This window comes from Syngnathus acus, chromosome 6, assembly GCF_901709675.1.
Source record: "Syngnathus acus chromosome 6, fSynAcu1.2, whole genome shotgun sequence".
NCBI classification, from domain to species: Eukaryota; Metazoa; Chordata; class Actinopteri; order Syngnathiformes; family Syngnathidae; genus Syngnathus; species Syngnathus acus.
This window is the reverse complement of record NC_051092.1, coordinates 9858083-9878727: the sequence shown is the minus strand read 5'-3', so window position 1 is coordinate 9878727 and position 20645 is coordinate 9858083. Positions and strand designations below refer to the sequence as shown.

The 20645-nt window shown below is 42.3% G+C and overlaps 1 protein-coding gene and 1 long non-coding RNA gene across 6 annotated transcripts in view; both read right to left on the bottom strand.

The window, feature by feature from the left end:
* hipk2 (homeodomain interacting protein kinase 2) overlaps positions 1-11842 on the bottom strand; it is a 61446-nt gene extending 49604 nt beyond the window's left edge. For 4 of the 5 annotated variants that reach the window (XM_037253239.1, XM_037253240.1, XM_037253241.1 and 1 more), the window contains exon 1: positions 5229-5364. In XM_037253239.1, coding sequence (XP_037109134.1) covers positions 5229-5349 — 121 coding nt within the window. In that variant the 5' untranslated portion in view covers positions 5350-5364. Of the gene's footprint in view, positions 1-5228; positions 5365-11451 lie in introns of those variants that run through there. The other variant, XM_037253243.1, reaches the window with a different exon arrangement.
* A 4062-nt stretch (positions 11843-15904) lies between these two features.
* On the bottom strand, positions 15905-17408 carry LOC119124773. The gene is made up of 3 exons (XR_005098329.1): positions 17190-17408; positions 16093-16161; positions 15905-15996 (listed from the first exon to the last, which is right to left on the bottom strand). It is a non-coding gene; the product is annotated as an uncharacterized LOC119124773 (long non-coding RNA).
* Positions 17409-20645: the final 3237 nt, after the last annotated feature.

Sequence of the window (20645 nt, the reverse complement as noted above, 5' to 3'; positions counted from 1 at the left end):
TCATGAAGGGCATAGCTTTTGTACTCAGAAAGTTATCCATGGTTTGTCTATCAAAGTTCTAATAACTCAATAAATCTTAGCGCCAGTATAAAGTGCGCTTCTATTCATCTCAGCGAGACATATTCGACAATTAATTCATCTTAATGGGAATAATTGTAATAATAATGACATTTTTCTGCACGTACGTATATTTTGACTTCGCAATAAAGTACTTGTGGTAAAGGTAGTGCCAGGCACAATAGCAATGTTGGGGGTTCAAAAAGCTACCCTGAAATAAACTGAACTCTATAAGGGAGGGTCATATCGTCCATATAGAGCAGTGCAGTTTTATGATGAGGTGCTGAAGCCTGACACTGCACAGGCTCTCACCCTCGCCCGTGGATACTATTGACCATCCTGTTTGCTTTTTTAGCCCTCTCATCTCTTGCTTATTTATAGAGCAATGCATCACACGAGCTTGCAGGAAAATTCTGACATGTTGGCTGCTGCTCCATCAGGCCTAGCAAGTTCCCTCATCTCTCTTAAAATCCACATACGTAAGGGCAATCAGATCCATTCTGCAAAAGGACATCCGGCAAAGCAATTATCAGTGTTGTTGTGCAAATGTACATGGCTCGTAAATCAGCTGCCCGCTCGCAATAAATGCGACACTTGGTCAATCCAAAGCAAAAAATATGCCACGTGTGAAACCTTTTACAACAGTCAACAGCTACAGTTGGACAGCAGACTCTCACTTGGGTAGAAGTGCAAACATTACATTTTTAGGATGTTCCTGAGCCATGCTACCTCCACCCAACCTAACAAATGAGGCAAGATAAGGGCGCTGCAAGTAATGTGTGTGAGTGTGAGTGTGTGTGGGTGTGGGTGTGCGTATGCGTGCGCGTGTTCGTTAGTGCATGCGTGCCCATAAAACACCTAGGTGAGGGAAAACATTTGACTTGTTTATAATGCGAGGTCAGCCTCACCAGGCACGCAACCAGTGGTGGCAGAGCTGGTTGCTCCGCTTCAGCTGGATTTCTTATTAATCAGATCATGGGGGTCATACGTGTCCAAAGAACAACCCTTACTAATCTCTCTGCTCTCACAGAAAGAAGGAAATAAATAAAAGAAAGAAGGGAAGAGCGTAAAAGAAATTATTTTGACATAATGGCTTTTTAAAAATTGGGAGGTTTATGTTTGTTTGTTTGGTCCATATCTCAGCAGACTCCTTCCTGGTTCATGAAGAATGACATGTTACGAGCGCACAAACGGTACTATACTATTTTTGGTCCTAGGGTTGGTGGGGCAGAACTCTATTATGTGCATTGTAATGTGGGTGGAATAGTTCCAATGTAACGAAAAACAAGTATTGCTTTTATCCGGATTTACACCAGAAGGCATTGTGGTTGAACATTCGTCAACCAATATATTTTGCTTTCATGATTGTCCGCTAGGTTGATGTAATGACTGCAGTTGATGTAACAGCAGAAACAAAAATATCAGCCTACAATGGCAAGCATGTTTTAGTAGTTAAACATATGTAAAATGCACCTGCTCATTTAAAACTCACCCACCCCAACAGCGAGCCTCAATAAAAACATTAAATGGTGTGCAGTCTTAATTACAGTGGCTCTTTGGGCCTAGCAGGCGCTGACACCTGATAAGCAGCCACACTATTCCCCTTATCAATTTCAAACCATGAGAAACAACTCCCTATATCATGCTTCCTTTCAGGATCAACAATGACAGCTTGACACAGTCCACAGCAAAGTCCCGGTCACAACAGAAAAAAGTGCATTGAAAAATGGCATAACATGTCACATTGTGTGACATAAGCCACTGACAGATCTATGAGGTTGGATTGTGAAAGTGAACACAGCATTTCAGGAAGTCAAGGACAAAAGACTATGACATGCAAACAACGTGGCATACAATGATGCTGATAGTCCTACAAGGACACGCGCATGAAAAAAAAAAAACAGGCGCCATTTTTCCCTCAGTTAGTTATCTCTTCGGCCCCTGAGCTGCGAACGTCAGAGTTCGTCGTGGTTCAGTCACAGGCACAAATGTTCGCAAAAAAACATTTGCCAGATGTTTGCCAATAGTTTTAGTGATTTTTCTTCACGCAAGGAAATTTTGAACATGTTCAGGCCCTAATGAAATCTCAGTCACTGTGGAGAGTCTGACCAGTACTATAGGCTATCAAATGACATAAGAAGGAAGAAAAACAAAATAGGACAGGCCAAAGTGTGAGTACTCTTTCACATGGTAAGTAATAGGTGATGTAGTGGAAAATGGAAAATGATATGAACAACAATAAATGTTCATGATAAAAAAAAAAAGGGGGAGGAACAACAGCTCTTAAAGTGCCACTCAAAGGCATTAATGAAAGACAGTTTAGATTTGCTCAACTTTCTTAGTTACTAACTAAACTATAAAACACTTAAAACTACCCATAAATTGTCTACACTGCTTGTACCCACCAGGGTCACCTAAACAATATGTCTACTGACTCAAAAATGATATGAATAAAAATAATATGCAGTTTCTTTTATTTTACAATTGAGTCCAACAGCAACGACGCGTGTGCGTTTATTTTTTGTTGTATTCATTTATTCATTCGCTGACCAATGGAAGAGTCGAGTGAGCGTTGTTTTGTGTGTGTTCATAAAGTTGGGGATCAAAGTCTTGTTGCTGCAGGAGTATCCAACAGTGGCAGCTGGAAGATTGCCTGTCCTTCCAGTTCACCTTCATCGCACACATCCACACACTCGCCTCACCATTTGCATACCCTCTCAGTCGGTGAGGCAAGCCACATTACGTATCGAGTATGTCAAGAGACGAGCTTCTCAAGCACTCCTCAACTACAATATATGTCAATATTCGGATGTCTAAACATTGCAGCAACTTTGTGGATTAAAACATCACCCATCCAAAACACCCCCCAGGGGGATTCATAGAAGGCCCAACCCCCTCTAGAACCTTGCGATGAACCCTGAAAATCGAAGAACCGGTCCAACCTGAACAGGAGCCTTGGGGACCATCCACTCACAAGACTTTCACTTCCTGTATTTCAGAGCAAATCAGTAAAGAAGCACATAATAGACACGACAAGATCTGGACTGATCTGTCTGTCGCGCAGGTGCTTGCATGCCTAAAAATGGGATATCTTCCAGAAAGGCTACCACATGTTGGCTCATGAGAAATGCTCATGCTGGGAAAGTGAATTTCCAAGCAGAGAGTCGCACAAGCGCCGTGTGTCTCACACCACAGCTTGTACACTTTATCTGTCCCTGATGTGGTCTCTTGGGGCACCCCTCCACCTCCCCTATGCAATCAAATACAAAGCGGGGACGCTGCACATGCCTCCCCAGGCGACAAGACTATGTGATATTTCAGCAGAGGGCGTGAAGAGCTTTATTTGGGTCCCACTAAGACTACAAAATAGACTATTTTAGACTACTTATGTCACGAGATGTTTCATCTTGTACTTCCTGCATCCTTCCTGTAGGTACCGATCCACATGATATGAAATGATCTTAATGTTGCCTATTTTTTTCTTTGTAACCCTCCCTCCTGTCTTTCTGCTAAGTAAAAAAGCCCATCACGCATACTGTTTCAACAGCTTTCAGCAGATTACACCACACATTGGCAATTTAGCCAGGCATATGTGTCCTTATTTCACGTGACAGTGCGTCATAAACATGGCATGGAACCAAAGCACAGGGAATAAATACAGCTTGCTGACTTAGCACTCTGATTCAGTCTGAGGATCATACTTTTGCTGCATCTCCTCAAAGAGTCACTCACCATGTATGTCGGGTGCTTGTGCAAATATATTTAACTGTGTCAGTTACACAATATAAAAGGAACAAGATCCAGATGCATTTGCAGGTTTGGACCTGCTTATGTGGTCTGACACCTGACCCAACATTTCCAGTTCCAAATTGGCTGAAGGAAAGACATTTTCCAAGACTATTAGCATGATCAAAGGAACGTAGAGGTGCACATGTTGCCACTTAAAGTATATCACTAACATTCTTTATTACTATCATGACATGGATAGGCCATGAATTGTGGTTTCAAGTTAAGTTCTGGCCTTTTTTGTGGGTCAGCCTCTTCCACAGTAAGGGTGGAAGCAAGCAGCTGCTGGATTCCATCAAAAAGGCATAGGAGATGCTATTCCAGATGTAGGAAAAAGACCATTTGACCATGGAGATAATAGGGTCGATGACCCCAGTGGCACCCCACCACCACCACCACCTAAAGCCCCCCGCTGACCTCCGCCAGTGCCCCGGAGGCCCACGGGCCCCCAGTAGAGGGTGTTCATCTCTCCACCCCACTCCATTACTGCAGTCTTTTTATTTCTGCGTACGTTTCAGCCTGTGTCACTCACCATCTCGCCGCCTCGTTGTCTCTGGGGTTGAATGGGGGGGATCAGTTCAAAAGGCTGTCTAGCTGAGCGGCTGGCTGGCCTCCATGGGCCTCCGGCTTTGAAGTGAAGACTGGCTCGAAGGCGCAGTTCAGACCTGCCATTAAGATGCATCTTGGGTGATCCGATCCCACAAGGGTGTCGCCTAGAAATTCATCCTGGCGAATTTGACCATAGAGCCACAAATGCGACGTTGTTATGAGGCAACAGTTCGGCCAAAATGACCTGGGGACACACACTGAAATGTTTCAGTGGAACATCTTCCAAGACAATGTGTCATCTTTGTTTGACAAAACCATCCAAATCAAGTCAATTTACTTGAGTTGGGACAGGATGGACGTGGCTAACTTCCAGCTTTCTGTAAATTGCCAACAGTGATTTACTCTATATTATCAGAATATATCATCAAAAGCAAATGGTGAGGCAACTGTTGCTTTTTTTCCTGAATGGTGTTAATTATACACAGAATTTAGTATATTGAAATCTTATGATGGCAGAATTATTTTCGGGCTACCTACAATGAGCACAAAAGATGGAAATATCCGAGTAAATTCCACAAGCATTCTTGATACAATTGTAACACAGTGACAACACTACCAAACATTGTTATCGAAAGGCTGCAAATGACGACGCTTCCTTATACCGCCTATTTACCATGAAAAAAGAAACTCAATTATTTTTAACAAGATGATAAAAACAACACAATGTAAAAAATATATGAGCAAGACTTGGACAGAAGCAACTGGCTCTGTGTGTCGGTGCTATCAGAAACAAAGACCAAAGTTGTTCTCGAAGCGTGCTGATCATATTGACAGACCTGAGTGCTCGTGGTGCTTTCTGCCTGACCTCCTGGCTTTGGGCAGTGATGAGCCTGAATGATCGTCTGAGCTTTGAAGTTTTTGGTTATTAGCCAAGCTTGGCGCTGTACCTTCAGCCATCTGTGACGAGGCCGCAAGCTGCAGCCCGCCCTTCCACTTCCTTCAGAGAGGGCAGCTCGAGCTTCGCTCACGATGCAGACACTAACTGTTGATCTTTCAATGAATGGCATCCCTTTCCTCATCTTACCATTTTTTGCTGACTAAATCATTACACTATCCGTCTCATCTTTTCACTAAAACTGTCAAGATCCTGCAACACGAATAAATTGGCGAATCGATTCAAATCGGATAATAATTCATTTTTAGGTCATCGTAAGATTATAATGCTTGTCCTTAATCTTTACATACTGTGGAATTCCTCTGTTGGGTCGAAAGTGTCTTTTTTTTTACTTGCTGTACTGAGAAACATGACTCAAGTGGACAAAACGGAATGTTGCGATGCTTGGTGAAGCCAGAACACCTCTTCCAGAGAATGACACATCCTATGAAAAATGGGCCGGGGGTGTAAAGAAAAACAAAGGGATTATGACAATACGTACCAAATACAAGTTTTGGTATGGGGGATTAGTGAAAGAACAAAGCAAGCGGACTAACCAAGGGTCGACGATGGCGAGAAGTTAATGGATGGAGGGGCAGAAAAGCTGCAGAGCATCTTATCAAAACAGCACACGCACACACATACACTCCATGTGTTGTACAATCTGGCAATCGGGTTTCTGCTAAAGTGTCACATGGGCACCATGTGTGCTGGCCAATGGCCTCTCAGCTTATCAACAAACAGAGCCGGATAGAGGGACTGATAAAAGATATTTGGAGGGGGTGGGGCAGGCAAACATCATGTGTGTGTGAGAATTGAGAGGCTCACTGGTGGCTTATGGGAGACAGCAAACTGAGCATGCAATGTGGAGTAATTAAAGTTTATGCTTAGAGATTTGGAAAAGGGATGGGTATACACCCTCAAGACTGTTTGACATGTTCTGCACAGAAAAGTGACCTTAAGGTTCTGTAGGGCAACAACTAGCAATTCATTGGTTAATCATCTATTTTATATTTGAAACAAACAAGAAATTGGTTCTGCATGAAACCAGAGTGTCATTGATTGCACTAAAATTGTTACAATGTGCACCATTACTAGAAGTGGCCATAATTTTTTTTTTACACTTAGAAATGATCATGTCTGTAGAAAAGACCACATTAAAGAGGTTTGATAGCACAGTCGAACGTGAAAATTGTGCGACTCAGAAACTGAACTTTTGGTAGCACTTATCTGTCAGAGCAGATAATGAAAATGAATAAAACGTCAGAGGCGTTGCCACTCTGATAAACGCCTGCAGTCCATCATGAGTCTCACCCCAAATCGATGAACTTGTTGCCAAGTTCCAAGTTTACATCTCTCATTTGTATTTTTTATATATAATTCTTATACTTTTGACAGATTTTTATTCAAAGCAACACACGTGTTTCAAGTTTAATTTTAGTTAATTTTGGAACAACCCCGCCTACTGCCCGAAGTGAGCTGGGATGGGCCCCGCGACCCTTGTGAGGAAAAGCGTCACAGTGGATGGATGGATGGATGGATGGATGGATGGATGGATGGATGGATGGATGGATGGATGGATGGATGGATGGATGGATGGATGGATGGATGGATGGACGGACGGACGGATGGACGGACAGATGGGCGGACGGATGGACGGAAGTAAGGATGGAAGTAAGGATGGAAGTTATTCATCTTTTGAATCGATTCCCATAAGATTTCCTTTTAGTCTATTCAGTTAATTTGTGTTCATTTGGCCCGAGACCTAAAGTGTGCTATGAGTTTTGGTCTTCTGAGTTTGACACCTCTGCTCTCGGAATCACTGTGTAATGATTGCTTAATAGGCCCAACCTTTAAAAGGCCTTATTCACCCACATTCACATGGTAACATGTAACTCTTTGTTTGAACTGTGGCTCACATCAAAGCACAGGATGTTTCAGACTGTACAGAACCTCCTTCTTTCGTACCTAATTACACCAGTGAGCAGTTACTTGCGGTATCACATTTAGCAACAAAGAATAACATTCATCAGATATTTCTTCTCTTATCGTGCTGATGCCTGAACTACAAAGGGGCACGGAAAAGAGAAAATAGTTTCCTAAATGCTACAAATCCATTTCAACATAAAGTATACACAAGTAAAGGCAAGCAATCACGCGTAATCTTCTAAATCCCGGTGGGCAAAAAAACAAATGTGTTTTCAGTTACTCCTATGTACACAAAGCATTGTTCTGTGCACTTCAACTCTTGACTATACAGTACTGTACTGTAGCCTCGTTGGCCACAACATTAGGTACACTTGCACAATTTAATGCAATGCACGGTCACAGTGATGTACAATTGAACGCAATCCTTTATTTTTTAGTCAAACAATAGACTACAACTACAATTCTTCACCAAAAGCATTATTATCTTTGGGAAGAATATTAGATATTGTGCAGAAGAACTACTACAACTGTACTAAAATGCATTTTTTCCACATTATTACGCACTAATTACAGCCAGGCCCGATATACCTCCCCTCTTAACTGGGGGCCTTTACTTCTCCTCAGAGTCAGAGGCAGCTGTTCCCAACTGACACCATGCATCAACAATAGTGCTAGAGGAGAAAGGGGGCCTTCAAAACATTCACTCTTCCACTTTGATCTAAATGAACTGTCAGCAACTGATGTGGTAGAGACAGCCACGCGTTCAGTTTTCTAGAGGTCTGCAAAATGTGTCAGGAGCACTAAAATAGGAGACAAAAGTGACAGCGGAGAGCATGAGAAACAAAACTGGAAAAACAAAGTATTTCAAGCCAATGCCGAGGCGTGTTCGACAATTATTGGGTTGAGATATTCAAGAATTTAGCCAATAAATGGACCCTTTGGAAATAGCCAGTGCTCACATTCAAGCGTCCTGCGGCACTCCTTCCTGTATCCAAAAACCTCAAAGCTCATTTTGAGAGCTCAAATTGTGCAAGTCTTTAACGTATAAGTTTAGCAAATCGGTAGCACAAAGAACAGTGGGTTTTATTTATTTTCACTTCCTCGTTAGATGAGATTGGTGTGAAAGAATATGAGAGAGGAGATCAAGCACCTTTGGGGATGAACATCAAAATAGGCACAAAAACAGTTCCCACGGACATCAAGTCTTCCCCGAAGAGTGGAAATAAAAGCACAAAGGAAGTACCGTAATTTTCGGACTATAAGTCGCACCGGAGTATAAGTCGCACCAGCCATAAAATGCCCAAAAAAGTGAAAAAAATCATATATATGTATATAAGTCGCTCCTGAGTATAAGTCGCCCCCCCACCCAAACTATGAAAAAAACCGCGACTTATAGTCCGAAAATTACGGTATACAAAGAAGAACACATTTTCCTGCCACTTTTTGGAAGTGGTGGGAAAGCTAGGTGAATATGGCACCTAAACATATGCAGAGCAATGACTGCACTTCCCTGCAAGGTATTTACGCATCACCTCATCTCTCTCCACCATTTAGGTTCTCCTGTGTCCTCAGGCTTGAACTCAATACACTACCCTGAAAGATTGGGAATACAACCCCCCACAAGGTGCGGCCTGGCCGTGGACCGCGAAAGCCCGGAGCGCTCTTCCTGCAATTCTAATCAAGGTTTAAAAAGGCACAACCTTGGACTGTAATCCTGGGTCGCGGCCTATGAGGAAGAGATCAATCAAGCGGCTCCAAACAAGGGTGAGCGGAGGAAGGAGGGAGATGGAGCTGGGAGTCATTTCTGGGAAAGTCGCTCTGTCCTATGAGGAGAAACTTCCTTCCAAGTCAGGGCAGTGTACATTCCCTGCGCCAACATTCCCCTTTGTATAGATCGCACAAGGGAAGCGTCAGTGACTGTTTAAAAAGATTAATCAAATATCAATCTGCTACCGACACCGCAGTGGCAGTTACCACCTCTCACCTCGACAGGGTCAGAGTCACACTTTGCCCATCTGTCAGATGACAAAGCTTGTACAGTTTGGACTAAAGCATAAAGGAGAAAGCAACAGAGACAAAAATAACAAAAATGCCAAATTTGAACAGTTAACAGCAGTAAGAGAAACTTCTATTACATTTGTCCATCTGTGTGTTAGCAGGCTACTTCCTGATTTGTAAAGGCTGGCGTAAAATGAATAGATGCACATTTTTTAAACTCGGGTTGAGAGGAGCGAGTCAACTGTAACTCAAATGGCAAACAGAAATAAACAAAACAACAAAAGAGGGGGAAAAATGTGGAGTGTCAGCTTTGCGTATGTTTGCCCCTGTGGTAGTAGGCCACTTCACGGTTCATGGAGGATCAATTGGATCAATCACTGAATCAATTGTACCATTTATTTGATTCTGTGGTGAGACGTGCTACAATTGTTTTCAAAATGGTCAATTCCTCCAACAAAAGTGAATAAATTGGGGAATGTCACATTCGTGTTTGTCTTTCTGTGCGTATGTTTACAAGTGACAGAGTATTGGGGAAAATTAAATGACTACATTTTGGCGGGGTTCAGTTTCAACTCAAACGGAAATACAAGCATAGTCCTCAAAAAAGTTAAACGTGTTGGGTACCCGGAACAAAGAGAACAAGCAAACTCCAGAGAGAAGGGCCTGATCCAAACCCAAAACCCTGGACTGTACAAAAGACAGGTTCACCACCCCGTTCTGAAACTACCAAGCAAAAATGGATTTTGGGAATTAATACCTCTAGCAGCCTTTTTATTGAGAATAATAAATGTACGGTTGCCGACCATCAACATCATGGGCCCCGTACTCTTTTTGAAGGCCCCCAAAAGGAGACTTTGGTCATTTCCATGACGGCTGCACATAACAACCCTGTCCAACTCTGAGGGGGAACAGGCAAGGTAATTAATTCCCCCGGTGTCTCTTTTCCCTCCCTCTCTCCCTTTCACTGGCAAAGGGAAAAGCCGGGAATGTAATTTGCACTAATTACCTTTTGCATGGACGTCTCAAATTCAACGTTCCTTTTTATGTTCGAACACCGAAGCCTCAAAGCTTCATTAAAGTGAATGCAAAACACAGCTCAATCTTTCTATAAGGGACAGAGTTGATGCTTAACACTTTGTGGCCATGCACCGCAATTCAGTTTCAGGAAGATCACTTGTACTTTTCAACTGCGCTCCTTGTGAATGGTAATAAAAACGCAGAGATTCATTTGGAAGCCAGCAGAGGGACTATAGAGTAACTAAGGGAAAATACTGAGCATGAGGCTAAGCAAATATTGGAGACATCAGGGGTTATTATTTGCTTTGTGACGCATTCTCATTTGCATAAGGCTCCGGTGAGAATACAGGCGTTCTCCGCTTCGTTAAAAGCACACGAAGAGGTGAGAGACCCTTGTCGTTTGTACATCCAATGGGAATCTACAGGGTGCAGGCTGTACTAAGATTATTAAGACTATAGTGACTCAAAAGCACGTTTTCAAATTACAAACACCCTCCTGTTTTACTACAAACATCGCCAATTGCGGCTCACACGAGGAATTGAAATGGGCCGACTGCACTGCTTTCCATTTTCTACACATTTGCGCACGATCGCATGCGCGATTGAATCGTGGCTGTCGAGTTTACTGTACGTGAATATACAGTACACTCGTCACAGTGTTGGAGAATGTTACATTTGCGATCCAAGTGACAGCAAACGGCTGAGCATTAAGGGGCGGCATCCAATTGGATTAGTCGCGGGCACATCGCTGCAGACGTAGCGAATTGATGTTTTGTTTTTACAGTGGAATCAATACAGACAGAAACACCTTATGTGCATTGCTTTTCGGGTTCAACTGAACATGAATAGGATATACAACAACGGAATAGGCAATGTCAGCAATTGTTGAGTGTGCATTTTCTAATACATTCGTGCAGCACAGATTGGATCTTTTGCAGGTGTTTCCACAGATAAAGACTCTTCTGGGCAAAAGCATGCAGAATAGTCTGACAGTGCATGCAGATCGTCTCTCAAATGTGACAAAGAGAGCACCAAGTAGTGACAACAATTAGCCGAGTGTCTGAAATAAATGCAAAAGTAAACACAGCATGTTGAATGATTTGACAGACAGACAGACAGACAGACAGCATAGGAAGACGCGAGCGTGCAAACTGCAAAGCATCCCTCCGCTTGGGACTTACCTTCGTATACAGGGGCCATCGGTGCAAGGCTTTCTGTTATTCATGGCAAACAATAAATAGAGGCGTCTGCTCAAAACTCAATAAAAATCTACCATCTTGAACGAGAGATGAGAGCACCGCGTCGGTCTCCTGCATTACTGGCACGGTTCATTAGTGACGAAAAGGCTCTTAATTCCCATCCGGTCCAGGGCGTCTTTCAAGCGGCGGTTCCGACCGCGATCCAAATGAGCCCACCTGCGTGACTTGCTCTTTGCAAGCTCCCAGGGCGAGCCACGGTGACAGGTTGACTTTCAGCTATTGTGCGACATGTCTGTGGAGTGAGGACTCTGCAAAAGTTGCAGAGGTCTGTCTGAGCGCAGCGAGTTTCGTGTGCGAGCGAGGGAGCAAGTCGATTGTCGAGCCAGTCGATGGGAAGAGAGAGCGGGGAGGGGGCGACGCCAGGAAAACCAATCGTTACGAAACATGAATCAAACATATCAATCAGACAATGACGGAGCCCATCAAAAATTCCCATTTTCTTGAGTTTTAGCAATAGAGATGGATGGACAGATGGATAAATGGATAGACGGGTTAACAGAGAGAGAGAGAGAGAGAGAGAGAGAGAGAGAGAGAGAGAGAGAGAGAGAGAGAGAGAGAGAGAGGGATGCATGGATGGATGGTGGGCATATGGATGGAAGAATGGAGGTCAAGAGGTCAACATTATTGTTTAATGGTAGTATGGGGTGCAAATAATGGTAGTATAGGGATGCAAACAATTCACACACCATTACATTTCTGCTGGAGCATGTACGTGTTACGCAACTGAGAATTGGTTCTCAATTGCCTGGATAAATAAAGGTCAAATAAATAAATGAATAAATAAATGGGCACTCCAGTTTCCTCCCTTTTCCCAAAAACATGCATGGTAGGCAGACTGAGCACTCCAAATTGCCCGTAGGTGTGAGTGCGAGTGCGGATGGTTGTTCGTCTCTCTGTGCCCTGCAATTGGCTGGCAACCGGTTCAGGGTGTCCCCCGCCTACTACCCGATGACTGCTGGGATAGGCTCCAGCATGCCCCCGACCCCCGTGGGGCTAAGCGGTACAGAAAATGGATGGATAGATAAGAGTGCAAGTGTGTGGCAAGAAAGTGGTTTCACAATATTTAAATTTCTCCACTGCAATTAAAAAAATAAATCAAAATAATATTTTAAAAAACAATTAAACACAATTACTCACATCAGTTTTGACTGACATGTTCAAAGAGGTATTGATTAAACGAGATGTTGTATTTGCACCGTGTTGGCCACTTAATGATATATGTAGTATTTTTTTGTCACTTCAAATTTTACACAATAGCTTGCTGTTCATTTTATTTGGACAATGCTATGTGTGTTTGCTCATATCTGTCTTAGTCTGCCTAAAACTAAAGCCTACTCTGTGATGACGTGAAATTTGCCTAGAATGAATTTGAATGGAATCGGATTACATAGGCTCACAGCAGTGTGATTAATCTGTCACCAATCTCTAAATTAAATGCGTCAACTGAGAATTGTGGGTGGACATTAGGGAGTGAAGAATTAGTGCACATCAAGTTCAGTGTGAAACTCTAATTCCACATCAGTATATCGTCTTTTTTGCACAAAAGCATTGAGGTCAGGTAACGATCATCTCGTCACGTAACCACTAGCGATGCTCTGTCTTCAGCATTTGCCAAGCTTTGCATTGTGTTTTACAATAATTTAGGATGAAGTAGTATGTCACACCAGCCTGGAGCCTGGCCGCACGTTATATAGAGTTGATCACTGGCCTCTAGTTACATGGTGATGTAACTAGAGGACAGGCGTCAGATTAGCGGCCCCAGGGTTTGCGCAGACCTACATTTGTTTGGCATCAAAACACAAACTGATGTAATTCTCAACTGTTACTTGACGCTGGTCTTTCTCAGCAGACCTGCATTTTTGTATTTTTTTTGTATTTTGAGCCGACCAAAGATTGAATTTAAACTGTAATTTTCATCAAGATTAATAAAGTACCATATCTCAAATATCAGCACTGATATTTATGAAGCATTGGTTTTCCTGAAGCATTTCATTCTCACAAACATCGCTATAAAGTGTATTTCATGGAAATTAAAAAGAAGCCTATTTCGATATGATGATAGGTCAAACTGATGTTTTAATGTGAGTGTTTCTGATTTTTCATTTTGCGTTCAATTCCATGTGTGACAGATTAGGAAAAAATTGACAAAAGATGGGCAGACAGGCAGATGGCCGCTGACAATTCCATGGGGTTAATCCATCAATCCATGGCTCTTGAGTCCGTCATGATAATTATGACTCGGACCAGAGAATAAAATCCCAGTGGGTAACTGATTATGTGGCGCATATGCCTACACAATAAGTACTAGAGGTACGCATGAGACTAAATTAGGATCCTACTTGCGCACCTCCTTGATTCTATCCTTCATCGTAAAGGTTTTGAGGTACAGTAGAACCTAAATTTACTAAAGGGGGATAGGGCTCATTCGTGAAAGCCAATTGTCTATTAATTGACACTTTTTTATGGCCTAAAATGCCCAGTACAGTGCAAAACGATTCCAGCTGGTTGCTCTCATGAGTTGTAAGGTGTACACCTACTATACAAAGAGCCGCTTCGAGTGGCCTGGACACTATTTTCTTTCTATTAAATCAGGCTCTGTCCAATCAAGGTTCCACTGTATGCTTACGTGTACACAATCGTGGTAGTGGTCTTTTAAAGAAATCCCAACCAAAATGTTTCTCTTAGCAATCACAACACACCAGATTTCTGTGAAAGAGAGGAATCGCAATGTTTATAGTAAGTGATTAATAGCGCATACCGTATACTCGGTCCATGACTTATAAACAGTTCAAAGATTTCTCCCTCAGTTAAAATGAATAAATTAATATGTTAGGTGGAGAAGTATACTGCGATTTTGAGATGTTTAAATGTGTGTACAGTACATAAGTGCCCTGTGGAATGCATCATCATGGGTCAGTGGTAAAGATCATCTACCACTATTTAAACATTTGGAACGTATGAAGCAAATAAAACAAGTCATCAGTTTTATAACCGTAACATTTTTACTTTGTTGCTAAATTGTACGAACAAGCCAATGATCCTGTTTGAGTTGAGGGAGTCCAAGCAGGATTGAGAATGTGAAAACTGACACCTAATTAGGAGAGTTCCTGTTTTTACTCAGAGGCTGAGTAAAACAAGTCGTATTGGCCAAAACAACTGTCTCACTGCTTACACTGAAACTGTAATGAGGGCTTAAATAATTAAAACTGCAGAAAGAATGTTATGTGATTGGAAAAAAAAGATTACATTTTCTGAAGTTACAGCTAGTTTTTCCCCTACAAATTCAAACAACTGATTGAACATACACAGGGACTGATGATTCCACATTTATTTTTTGCCAGGGGTCGTATAAAAAGCTAAATATGGCATCAGAGGCCTGTTGAGCAACTGATATTGTACATCATGCAAGAATGGGAAAGAATTCCACATACTCAGCTTCAACAATTAGTGTCTTCTGTAAAGGTTGAAAAGGATTTGCAAATTATTGTATCCTGTTTCTACTCACATGCGTTTTACACAACGTCCCAAATTCATTGGAATTGGATTTTGAACTTGTGCTACATATCCATGCATACCTCTGAAATTATGTTTAAAGGATAAGAAGCACAAATGAGTGTCTTGTGTATGTTTTTTTCCCCCTCTGAACTTTTTATGTCAGTCAGAAACCTTCTCACTTAACGCTAACCTTTAACCTGCTTTTGTGCACTGAAATAACTTTGTTGCTGCTGATGCAACCCAGTCTTGTATTGGTTTTTGAATAGAATAATTGCGCAATTGTCTGCTTTTGACCTCTTGAATGTATGATTACAGCACCATTTTTAGTAGAAGAAAATTCTTAGTTACCTCTCATCCTCCCTCTTCCTTCTTTTTTCACAAGCGCAGTGTGTTTCCTCCAAAAAAAGAAAATTGTGCAGGATCCTGTTCTGCACCACTTTGTGCATGTTCAGGGATGTTCGATCCTGTTTGTGTTCAGGTTGTCACAGCCTTCAGTGTCTCTGACATGAAACGACTGAGGATGCAACAGGCACAAGCTTCTGGAGGGGAGTTGAGGGTGCAGAGCTAGTGTGTCAACAAACTCATTTTTATTAGACGCGTGGCTTCGTAACAGCCATTACTTTTTATTTTATTTTCTACTGGTAAGACCTGATTCCCTAAACTTCTAGTGAGTCGGACAATACGAGCCTTAGACCAAACCTTTTGTTCAGTCAAGGTCAATTTCAAGCATTTTAAAGAACTTTAAGACCACAGTTTGCAAGCTTTGCAAAACCATGGCTAATTGCATATCCTGCTCAGACTGGGTGTTGTAGTACCTTTTTTATTTATTGAATCTGTATCCACAAGAAAGCACACACACACGCACGCACACGCACACACACACACACGTATATATATGATCATGTGTTGCTGAGTAAACGGTGTACTTAAGGGCTAGAGTGCAAGCCTCTCCATTGAAACCAGCAGTATTCTCTATTAGAGGAACAAGATCGGTCAATAGAGAGAAACTACACCAAAGGCTGCACAGCATCGAAACGATTAGCAAATTGCCACAGGGTTTATACTTACTGAGTGATAGAAGGCGGTCGGCTCATTTGTCAAAAGCCAGTGTCTGTTAAATATGTCGCAGCGCTCCACCTGTTTCACGCATAAAGGTCAGATTAGTCATCAACTGGTGCACTACTTTGTTGGCCAAAACAGTTTATAATGTTTTTTCTGGTTGCACGGACTGGTTGCTAATGGCTGAGAAAATATCCAGGATGATGACATTGTCAATACATGACCATTGTAGTAATTCACAAAGATTTTGATTTCCCAGCTGTGTGCGGTGTTTAAAAGATAAAAACACGAATCACAGAGTAACGTCCGAAGCTGAACGCTTCTTCAGCCATCAAATTCGGAATACAGCTACAAATTGGGGATCTCTCTTACGTTGCAACCAAGTGCAGAGTACCAAACGCCATTCTGCTCATAGCCACGTGAGATGACAACGTCTGCCTTTTGCACGTCTGTCAGCTGCACAAGGATTCACTTTCATGCATCCCTGAGTAGGATGAGCAGGATAGAAAATGCACGGTGGATATTTAGTATTATGCTAAGGCAGACTATATATAGGTCGCGTGTTATTTTAGTTGTATGTATTGAGAATTACTGCATATATAAACATTTTCACAGAATCCGTCACAGAATTCCCCAAAAAGAAAAACAAACATACTTAAACAAACACCAAGGCCAGAAACGTCAGTATGTTTGGAACATGTGAGGTAGTGTCTGTTTGTGAAGTTGCTGCTATAAACGTTAATGATGATTTGCATCTTATCAAGCTAACCATATTTATGGGTGGCAGTGCACCGCCTAAGCCCATCATGCACCGACAATGTTGTTCTTCAATTCCACAGTTCAGATGAGGTCAATCACACTGTGAATTTACTCATGCAGACAACAGTCTGCAAACAGTCAACAAAAAAACTCGTTGCTTTTCGGTGCCGTGCACTACTGCTTCATGTCCGTTTGACAGGATGAATGGCACAAATGGCGACAATATCTCCCTCCATTTATGTGACCGACTCTGTCATAGTTTTCCATGCATCAGCCAAACAAACCACTAATGATGATGATCTCATCATGTTTTTAAATGCTGCACACCAAAGCAGTTAAATACTCACGCTGTGCACATGCACGCGGACACCAAGGCGAGGACAGAACATTTCCTCCTCTTGGGGCCTGAAGTTCATGAGCTCAGTGTGGCAGGGATGGCTTTGGCACTTCTCTGCTGGGCAGAAATGAACCTCTGGTGAACTCTACGGAGGAAAAAGCATGGAAAACATTTAATGACCAACAGAGCCCCACTAGACAGTCTTAGGGCAGGTCTGGGGGCGGCAGCACAGAGGCCACAACACAAATTAATTTCCATATTTCTAGCATGACATCTGCTGGAGTCTGCAGAAATATTTGTTTTTACACGGGGCGGTTATATTGTAGCCCTATAAATTCTGAGTAGTAATGAGGGGCCTGAACAAGCATATTACCTTGAAAATAATAAAAGTCTGTCTCTGCTTTCTCGTAGGCTAACTAATTGCATTTTAGTTGCAGTTTATGTAGAGATTTGCGCAGATTGTAAAATAGGACTGAAAAAACAATGTTACATTACATGCACAGACTTCTCCAGAAAGTTGAGTCTTTTTGTTTTCATCAGAAGAAAAAAAAAGTCCACGTGTGGGTGTTATTTCTTACAAATTATTGACCTATCTTATGACTCGTTGATGATGCCATGTTAGTGGATAAAAAGTGATGATTGTGTTGGTATATAAGAATTCTGTCCGACAGCTGATGGACGGTACTTGCTTCTACTTGCATTACATTAGAGTAGATTTTCAGAGCTCGAGACCGCTGCCTTTATAAAAGAGGGCAGATAACACGAGCTTCTGCAGTTTCCGATTGCTCCTTCTCACTGGTGATAAAACCCTCAATGTAATGTCCAGATTGTTAAGGAATGTTAGCGAGGAGCTCACTGATGCATAATGTTCTTTTTCCACATGACAAAACTATCTGGACTCTTCAGGACGACTGTCCAAGTTTACCTGAAAGTGTGCTGAGTTGAAACCTGAACCAGCAGGTGAGAAAGTGGTGGCACTAGACTGTAACATCTACAACAAGCTAACTTAATAAAGGCAGGTCACGCTGAAGAGACTCCTGGTTGGCCAAGGAATGCCTCAAAATTCCCCCCCAGAAGGGCTAGATGAAGTGGCTGGAGAGAGGGAAGTCCGGGAAGCGACCCGACCCTGGAGAAGCGGAAGAGGATGGACGGATGGATTTTCTGCTTTTCTAGCAATAATGGAAAGAACTCACCACAAGAGATATCTGGAAATTCAGAAACTGTGGTAGAAGTGCATAATGCATTGAGTAAAGAGTTGACTGACTGGTTTTGCACTTGTGGTGAATATGTTTGCAGAATGACCTTAAGTGGGAGTAGCTACTGGCATTTAAAGCTTCTGTCATGATTACTGCTCACAGCAGGTGAGGCCCTGACAAAATTCGGCAGCTTTGTGTAGGGCGCCGAAGGAATTACAAAGCAAAACACTCCTTTGCATGTGCGCATGAGCAAACCCCCCACCCACCCACACACACACGATAGTGGACGCTTGACAGGTTTGCTGGCTGGGCAACTTTGTTGACCTTCTGCTTCCCATGTTCAGCATGAAGTGCGCTGTCATTACTGGCCTGGTGGGTACATGGATTAATGACGGTGCACAAGACTAACGAGGAGCATCATGGCATCCGTTAATATAATAAAAACTCTTTTCACAAATGAGCATAATGCAAAATATGAAAGAAAATGACACCCACTTAAACATTTGCATGATTTTAACTTGTTAAAAATTATGTCAGATTCAACACCAGATGCCAAGAATAACAAAATAAATTAATGTATTGTTCCATCGAGAACATTCTCAGTCATGACAAGCTAAAGCACTCAGATCCTTCTTCCAAACAAGCATGTCGGAGGTCTTTGAAAGCGCCTGCTAATCTTCACCCTTGTCTAATTTACTACCCTGCTGACGTCAAAGGCCAGGTCCCTGTTACAGATCCCTGAGAACTCCCAGATTCCCGAACCTCGGATGCAAGACTCAGACCGACCTTGTGCTTCCTGTTGAAGTCCAGTTTAATAACAGTGTGCGTTGAGGCACAGCGTGCGCTTCATGACAAGTAACTTGGCCTCCCTGGGGGACATGGCTGTAAATATCACTGCTGTTATTGTTGTTGAGGTGGATGATCTGCTCTGGGGGAAGGAATGCACAGTGATGTGTGTGTGGGCAAGATCACCAGAGAGTGCAGAGGTAGGGGGGATCCATGTGACCTGGCTAGGGAGAGGCTATGGATTAAGAGTCACATGTACAGAGGTAGACAGGAAGGAACGGTTTGTCTTTCTCTCCTCTCACGTCTACATGTTTGCATTCCATAGCACATCTGACTTACAATGTTGAGTACATGAGGATTTTCTTTATCCTTTGTTTCCCTTATTTTCCCTGTAAGGTCCCGTTGAAATACAATAGCTTGTCTTCCGGGTCATAATCACAGACACACTTTCCCCCTCCTTGCTCCACCAGTAAGGAGGTCATTTTATTGTATTTCTTTTTGTCTGTCTTACATTCAAATGGGAACAAAAGAGCCTATACAGCCCGAACAAGGACATGACAAGAACAAATAGTTGAGGTCCATGGAAGTCCACCTCACCCAATCTGTAAGAAAGCACTAAAAGAGAGGACCCACATAGTGCTTTAAAATACAGTCACAAACATTATCCAGTAAACATGAGAAAAACATGTCAATCAAAACAATCGTCCCACTGAAATGCCTGCTTAAAGAGATGTGTTTGAACTGATTTTTAAGATGTCTACAGAAGCGGTAGCGGAGATGTAAGGGTTAAAAAATGCCTGTTTATCAGTCTGCCTAATTTTGTTTTAGACCTTGTCCTGTTTCACATGACTGCACTTTCTGAATGAGATGAAGTTTTCGCACCAAATAATCAAATATTAGAATTTTACTGCGCAGGGTTTGCCACACAAGCTCACAAACATAGTCAAATGTGTTTTGATAAACTTTTTCTCCCTGTGACTCACACATACAGTAAGTGGTATAGAACCTGGATGAATGGTATAAACCACACATATCCTAAACATGCAGACAGTTAAATAAATGTTCTCCGGGATGATGCCAATGGTACAGGAGAATCAATGTTAAAAAGGACACCTTTATGATGTGGAAACATAAACCATGAAGCAGCAGTCGTTTTTCCCACGACAGTGCTCATCTGTTTTATCTTATATTTTTTTAGAAAGCAAATATCCCCTTGTCGTCTGCCTCAGTGGTTCATTTCTCTCTCGTGTTGTTTATGGCAGCTCAACGGAGCGTCACTTACCAGCCCCGTCACAGATTCCACATTACACAATTCAGCTGTGGCATGGCATCACTGTGCTCCAAATTACTTGCTTTGTTTGTAGTATTAAATAATGGGCTTGCAAAAAAAGTTCATGTTAGTCGCAGAAAGACTGGTGATTGTGTGTTTAGTGCAAAGTGTTTCAGCAGCCCAGAATGACATTTGCTCTTGGGTTAATCAGCCC